Raw genomic sequence first — 7,538 nt, forward strand, 5'->3', positions numbered from 1 at the left:
CAGATATGGCACAGAGTCAAATTGTTACAAACAACACACACACACACACACACACACACACACACACATTTACAATCCCAGATAGACACATAGAAACATGTATGGACATTGACACACAGCCACACTCTTATGCTTTCTATCATCCCGTGGCCATTCACGTTCTCTCACAACATCTCAGCTGATGCTTGCTTCCCCAGTACAAAACTGTCTTTGATGTCTTCATGGGCCTCACTATGCTTGAAGTCTCTGGAGGCAGGAACATATCTTGTTCGTTCAGTGCCTGGCTTGGCACATGTGGCTAACACAGAGCCTGGCTGAGAAGAACGTATTGCAACAAGCAGGATGGAGGAAGAGACTGAGCAGCAGCCCAACCTCATGCCTCCTGAGAGACCTGAGCAGCCCTGCAGGTTCCCATAATATATGCAAAGACATAGACACACTATAAATGACACCCTCACCATTCCTGAGCACTTACCTCTCAGTTTATACAGGAAGTTGGTTCTGAGAACTTCCTTGCTCATCCCCAATTCCTCTGATACTCACACAGAAGCTGGTGTGTGACCCACACATGCCCTCCTGTGTCCTTCCAGTCACCCTCATCTATAGTTCCTAAGGGAAAATCAAGGCTGTGGGAGCCATTGCTATACACATTGCTCGTGGGAGGAGGACAGAGCGAAAGTTTTGCCTAGTACAGATGCAGTTGTTCCTCCCTAACGTTGACCACCACTGTGTAACTTGTGAGGGAAGCCATGCTCCAGAGGGCTGACTGGAATGTTACTAAGGCTGTTTTCCACTTTTACCAGTGAAAACGGAACCGCAGTGTTTAAGTTTTGGCTTTAGGGAAGCCCACGGAATGAAGGTGTGAAAGCTATCTGTTCAGGGCTTGTAAACTTGCCCTCAGACATTCTAGGCTTGTCTCTGCGGAAGACTCAGTGCTATTGCTTATCAAACAGATTTTTTTTTTCTTGCCAGATTCTTGGGGGGTGAAACGCACAATCTGAATTTGCCTTTATTCTCTTACAGCTTCTGAAACCACCATCCCCAGAACTGGTAAGTACTTTGAAAAGATGGGCCTGTATCAATGTATAATTTTCCCTGTGTGGTATCATACATTAATCCACTGAACATTAATGAATGATATGAGGCTGGAATATATAATCTGTGTCCCATGTAGACATGGAATGACAACAGAAACTTCTGTCATGCATAGCATAAAGGGTCCTGTGGTAAAACATTTCCTGTCTTCAATTTTATGTTGTCCCTGCCTCGCCTTTCAGTATGTGCGAGAATCAAATAGAATAGCTGAACTTAGGTCTTAGGTTCACTCTCTTCCTTCAAGAAATTCTGACTTGGAGACGTAGCGTGGTCTCAGGGCCCTGTGCTTTGGTGGATGATTTGTAAGGATAATGTGCCCTCCCCCACACTTTGGGAGAACTTCTGCTTGACCCCAGACCAGTCAGGCTTCAGTATTAGGAATGTTAGAGGAGCATTAGTTTGCTAAGACTTCACAAAGAAGAAAAGTATGTGCACATTTCATTTGTTTATTTACTTTTTTGAGACCCATGTAGCCCAGGCTGGCCTCAGACCTGCTGGGCAGGCCAGGCTACCCCTGGACTCCTGATCATTTTGCCTGTAGTTTCCAGGTTCTTGGATTCCAGGAGTGTGCCACCATGCCCTTGTTCATCATATCTAAAATGATGTATACTTCAGCTCCAATCCACTTGCTTTTATCTCCTTTTGAAAAAAAAAATCATTTTTGTTAAGACCTTGGACAGTGCACATAGCTGAGACTGAACCACAAATTCCCTCCTCCCGACTCCCGCTGGCAGGAGTATTCAGTACAGTTGAGGCTAATTTTGTACCCTGTATGAGAACATTTCTAAACACAGGATCCTTTTCTAAACTGAGCTTTGTCTTTCTTAAGGTTGGTGGAACCCAGAGGAGTCAACTAGCGGTAAGGCCTTCTCCTTTGCTCTTGTCTCTGGCTGTAGGCTACCTATGGGATGGGGGGAGGGGTCTAGTTTGCTGTTGATAAAACACTGGCCATAAGCAACTTGGAGGAGGAGATGTATGTTTGGCTTACATCATCCAGTGAAACCAGGGCAGGAGCCTGTGGCAGGAGATGGAGGCAGGAGCTGAGGCAGAGGCCAATGAGGAGCCCTGCTTACTTAAGGAGTTCTGGCTCATGCTTAGCTAGTGTCTTTACACAGCACAGTTACCTGCCCAGCAATTGACCTGCCCTGGCAATTATTAGTCAAGACAATTCCCCACAGACAATTCTGACCTGGGCAAATCCCCAATTAAGATTCCTCCAAAAGACTCGGCTGTGCCAAGTTGACAGCAGAGTTAACCAGCGCTGGTGCTGCTGCTCTCTCTGGAGGAATCCAACTGCAGCCTTGGGCACAGAAATCAGGGATGGAATGGAGATGAGAGATGTGGGTGTCAAGCTGGTGGGCACACTCCACCAATCCCCACACTTCACCTCATTCTTCTCTCTGTACTTCCGTCACTTGATGGATGAACTTACCTTTAGCCTAGTGTCAAAGAGCTAGTTGAAAAGTCACCGTTTCTTCCTTCATGCAACAGAGCCATTTTTGGAAAGGCAAACGACCCCATCAAAGCTAAAAAGCATGCTATACACCCCAAGCCAAATCACTAGAAAGATGGTTCTGTTGTTAGGAGCACGCTGCTTTTGCCGAAATCCCGAGTTTAGTTTTAAGCACCCAGATTGGGTGGGTAAGCTTATAACCACCTATGACTGAAGTCCCAGCAGCTCTGACACCCTCTTCGGGCCTCTATGGACACCTGTACTGATGTACACATATCCACTCACAGGTACACACACACACACACACACACACACACACACACACACACACACACACTATAAAAAAATATTGGAAAAACATTGCAGATTCTCAATGCTCAGCTAATACAGGTAATACGTGCTGTAATCACAAAACCTTCCTGCCCAGGACTCCAGGGGGAGCTTTATGACCCACTGGCCAGTAAGGTTGGCAGTTTTCTAGGGGAACATTCACAGAGTGACCAGCAGAGGGCAGCAGGATGGGCTCCTTCAGACCCAGAATGCACCTTGGGAATATCTTGGAATGCTCAGTTGGCCTTTGCCAACCCGCACCTCACTCCTCTGAAGATCTGACCCCCTCACCTTGCATCCACCCCAGCTACCACTCTCAGACCACAGAGTTCTCACAGCCTCAAAGCAGCCACAGAGAAGCCACATCCAGGATCCAGAGCCTGCCATCAGCATGCTGAACCTGTTTCTTCCTGCTACCACACACTTGTTGCTGGTTTCTTCTCAAACCAGCACACATTTTCACTGAGTGACTTAGGGGCAGCACACCATGCAGAAACATGCTGCCTGCTGACTGTCCCAGTAATGTTCATCATTACAATGAAGAACAGGCTGGAGAGGGAGAGGAAAGACTTCTGTTAGATGAATACCATTGCACCCTTGATCCTGATGAAGATGGAGAGGATGCAGAAACACTCTTTGTGTGTGTGTATGTGTGTGTGCTCATCGTGTAGTCCTGGCTGGACCGGAACTCCTTATGTAGACCATGTTGACCTTGATTTTCAAAAACCTACCTGGTCCTGCCTCAGGAGTGCTGGCATTAAAGGTGTGAGCCACAATTCCTGTCCAGTGATGAAGCACTTTGGACAGGGAAATGACTAAAATATATAGGTATTTTGTTAAGACAAAGCCAAGGACCAACCAGCAGACACAGATGAGGCCCCAGGACAGCCATGCGCTTGGAGCATGGGCTTCAGAGAGGCTGGGCAGGTCAGTGATAAGCAGCATCAGATAGGAGCTAGGCAGAGGTAAAGTTGAATGGGGAGGTCACAGAGCTGGGCAGGTTCAGGAAGAGAGAGGTATAGCCTGTTGAGTGAGCCTTGGTGAGAGCTGGGTATAGAGGTGGAGAGGAGGCATCAAATGTCGCAACCAACCCAATCCTCTTGCTGCTGTTCATGGTGGCATCATGGATCCCAGTGGAGGAGGGAGGCTGAGTTTGGAGTGGTAGACTTGGATATCCCCGTGGCTGATGGGAAGATAGTCTAGAGTTGTGCATGGGACCATCAGGACTATTTTCGGACTGAAGAGGTGACTTTGAGATACCCTTGTCTGGGATGATTCCAGAGGATGTGGGGTAAAGGAGAATGGGAAGCCTATAAAGAAAGTAATATTTCTTCCTGGGGTGAGGAAGGATCACACTGGAGGTTAGGGGAGGAAGGGGGCATAAGGTGGCGCCTGCCGAGGGTACAGAAGCCACAGAGCCCAGCATGCCAAGAGAGCAGTTCCCACTGTGTCGATGCAGGTTTGAACCTGAGGCTGGTGAATGGCGGTGACCGGTGTCAGGGCCGGGTTGAGGTCCTGTACCAAGGCTACTGGGGCACCGTGTGTGACGACAGCTGGGACATGCAGGATGCAGATGTCGTCTGTCGACAGCTCGGCTGTGGCCACTCTGTATCAGCACCAGGAGGGGCCCACTTTGGTCAGGGCTCAGGGAACATTCTCTTGGGAGCTGTACACTGCTCAGGATGGGAACCGTACCTGTCCAGCTGTCAGCACGATGGGTGGTACAACCATAACTGTGGCCACAGGGAAGACGCTGGAGTCGTGTGCTCAGGTAGTGCTGCTCTTGCCTCGGTACACTCTGTTGCACGGACACTCTGTGGCAACACTGTGCTTCTTTGTGCATGTGTGCATGTACGTACACAGCACGTGGCTGCATGCTTGCTCTGCAGGGTCATGCCTTATTTGATGTGAGGGCCTGGATATCTCAGTCTCTTTCCATAGATCATGACATGGAGGTTCTGAGCAAGTCCCAAACGTGGAGGTGATGAAGGCAGGTGTTAGCCTCTATCTCCTCAGGGCTCACTGATACCATCACCCGGTAGAATGGCTCTGATGAGTGGCATCAAGATCGTCCTTGACCTAAGGGCAGTTTTTCTATTTTCAAAGGCAGAAGAGAACGAGGCAGCTGATGGTCCTCACTACCCAATTGTATAAACCAAACTCAATGCAAATAGTGGTAGATACATTCTCTCTATTGGGGATTAAACATGATAAACCAAAAACACACCGTCATGGGGATGACAAATTCACCCTGATCTAAAAAAATGGTTTGGGCCGATCCCAAAAAATGATTTCTCATTGTTTTTATGATGCTGGCACCTGCTCAAATACCAAGGCATCCTCTAATCTACAAAGAAGCCACCCAGGATTCCAGTCCCTTGTGTGTCCCCAAAAGGATTGCTAGGTTAGCCATTGATAGGCCGTTTTTTTATAATGTGGATGGAGCACATGTCACAGAAAACAAGGTTCAAACCCCGCCTGAGAATGGTGCTTGAAGAAGCCACTTTATTAGGAATATTTTAGTGATGGCAAATGTTTATAATGAGAGGTTGTGTTTGAACTACAGAAATAGCCAGATGACTTTTGAATTCAAATGCCATATGGCTATTTCCAATCTTGTGCCTAGGTTGGGGCTGCTGGTGAAAGGGGTGGTGGACAGGATGGAGCAGAAGCAGAGATAAAGTAGAGTGAGTGACAAAAGACCCTCTTGATGACACCTCAGTGGCAAAGTAACAGAAAGATCAGTAGCAGAATCCACAGGGTTATCGCATTTAAGTGATGGATGGACTTTAGCATGCAGGATTCCAGCGCTTGTTTCTGGGATTCCTCAAGTGAGGACCTACATCCTCATGACTTCTTTTCTCTTTTTGCATATGTCTTCTACATGCCTGAAGAAGCCTCACGGATGACCACAGAAGGTAAGATGTGGTATCTCTGTGGCCTTATTGTGCCCAGAACCCACAGGCTCATCTCTGGTCCAGAAGATGGACAGAAGGCAGAGCATGTGGGGTCCTAAGGAATTTCTCAAGAAGGCTTCAAGCCTGGATGGACATATATTCCATCAATTATATTCCTGAGACGTTGAAGTTTCGGGGGGATCAGCCTGAAGAGGCTTCTGCAAGAGGCTTCAAGTTGGTCTTGTTTCTAGGAGGTCTATTACCATTGTCAGTGCCCTGAGGACCCCAAGTTTCTTCCAACAACTTGGCATCCCAGAAAGCCTAGTCTCTGAATTCAATGGCTGAAGAGGAAAGCAAAAATCTGCTTACCCAACATTTTTGTCATTTCCTTCCCTCTGAAACAATATAAAGCTACCATGGATGCCATGACCCTCCATCCTGGGACACCAAGATCCTCTTCCAGCTCCTGAGCTCCTCCAGTGAGAGATGGGCCTGTATCAGTGTGTGAATTCCCCTATGTGGTATCATACATTGATCCACTGAGCATTAATGAACGATATGAGGCTTAAATACGTAATCTGTGTCCCAAGTAGACATGGAGTGACAACTGAAACTTGTGCCATCTATAGCATAAAGGGTCCTGTGGTAAAACATTTGCAGTCTTCAATTTTATGTTGTCCCTGCCTCGCATTTCAGGGTTTGTCAGAGTGCAACAGATTATCTAATGCAGGTCTTGGGTTCACCCCTTCCCTCAGGAAACTCTGACTTGGGGAACTATTGTGGGCTCCTGGATCTGTGTTTGGCAGATGATCTGTAAGGCTAACGTGCCCTCCTCCATACTTTGGGAAAAAATCCTGCTTGATCCCAGAGTAATCGGCCCTTGATATTAGGAATATCAGAGGACCATTAGTTTGCTAAGACTTCACAAAAAGGAAAAGTATGGACAATCTTGGTTCATGTTTTCTTTTCCTGAAAGTCATACAGGCCATGCTGGCCTCAGGCTTGTTCTGTAGACAAGACTGCCCCTCAACTCCTGATCTCCTGAAGTCCTCTTGCCTATAGTCCAGGTTCTTGGATTCCAGCATTGATTGTGCCACCATGCCCAGCTGCTGTTTATTATTTCTGTTAAAGTAAAAAAAAAAGAAATGAGCTAAGCATGTTAACAACAACAACAACAGCAACACACACACACACACACACACACACACACACACACACACACACATTCACCAGACATCCAGTCCCTCACACACGTTTTTCTAGCACTCAGGAGTCTTAGTTTGAGGATATTAAGTTTCCATCTAACCAAGGGTACATACACAGATATTGAATTTGTAAAAACATCCACACACCAAAATAAAGCAAACAGGCATTCTAGACCTCTGCCCGTGAATATTATAGTGGCTCTCTCAGCTACTGCAATTAGATAAGAAGAGTTAATTAGCTATTTACGTGTGGAAACATTAATTTTGAGTTGATTTTCTAGAGCTCAGCACGACTTAACTGTAGGCAAGTTGGAATTAGGGTGTGTAGTTTAGGACATTTCCTACAACAATAGCCTTTTAGGTCTGGAGAAGTCAGGACTACACAGATCCTAACTGGTCTCAGTCACAGGGCATTCCCCAGCACGGACCCTGCGTGCCGTCCCATCAGCAGGTTTCACTGTACTGGCGTGTGTTGGTTTTCCTGCATGGAGACTTAACGGAATGTTTCCCATTTCTCTCTCTTCTATGTATGGACAGCAGAGACGACGACTCCACCGC

General features: G+C 47.0%; 1 protein-coding gene across 1 annotated transcript in view; it reads left to right on the plus strand.

The window, feature by feature from the left end:
• Dmbt1 (deleted in malignant brain tumors 1) overlaps window positions 1-7,538 on the plus strand; it is a 98,502-nt gene that overhangs the window by 18,255 nt on the left and 72,709 nt on the right. The window contains exons 3-7 of the mRNA XM_055608849.1: window positions 1,024-1,050; window positions 1,925-1,954; window positions 4,338-4,649; window positions 5,773-5,796; window positions 7,518-7,531. Coding sequence (XP_055464824.1) covers window positions 1,024-1,050; window positions 1,925-1,954; window positions 4,338-4,649; window positions 5,773-5,796; window positions 7,518-7,531 — 407 coding nt within the window. The remainder of the gene's footprint in view (window positions 1-1,023; window positions 1,051-1,924; window positions 1,955-4,337; window positions 4,650-5,772; window positions 5,797-7,517; window positions 7,532-7,538) is intronic.

Source organism: Psammomys obesus, unplaced genomic scaffold (assembly GCF_907164565.1).
Source record: "Psammomys obesus unplaced genomic scaffold, mPsaObe1.curated_primary_1811, whole genome shotgun sequence".
Taxonomy (NCBI): domain Eukaryota; kingdom Metazoa; phylum Chordata; class Mammalia; order Rodentia; family Muridae; genus Psammomys; species Psammomys obesus.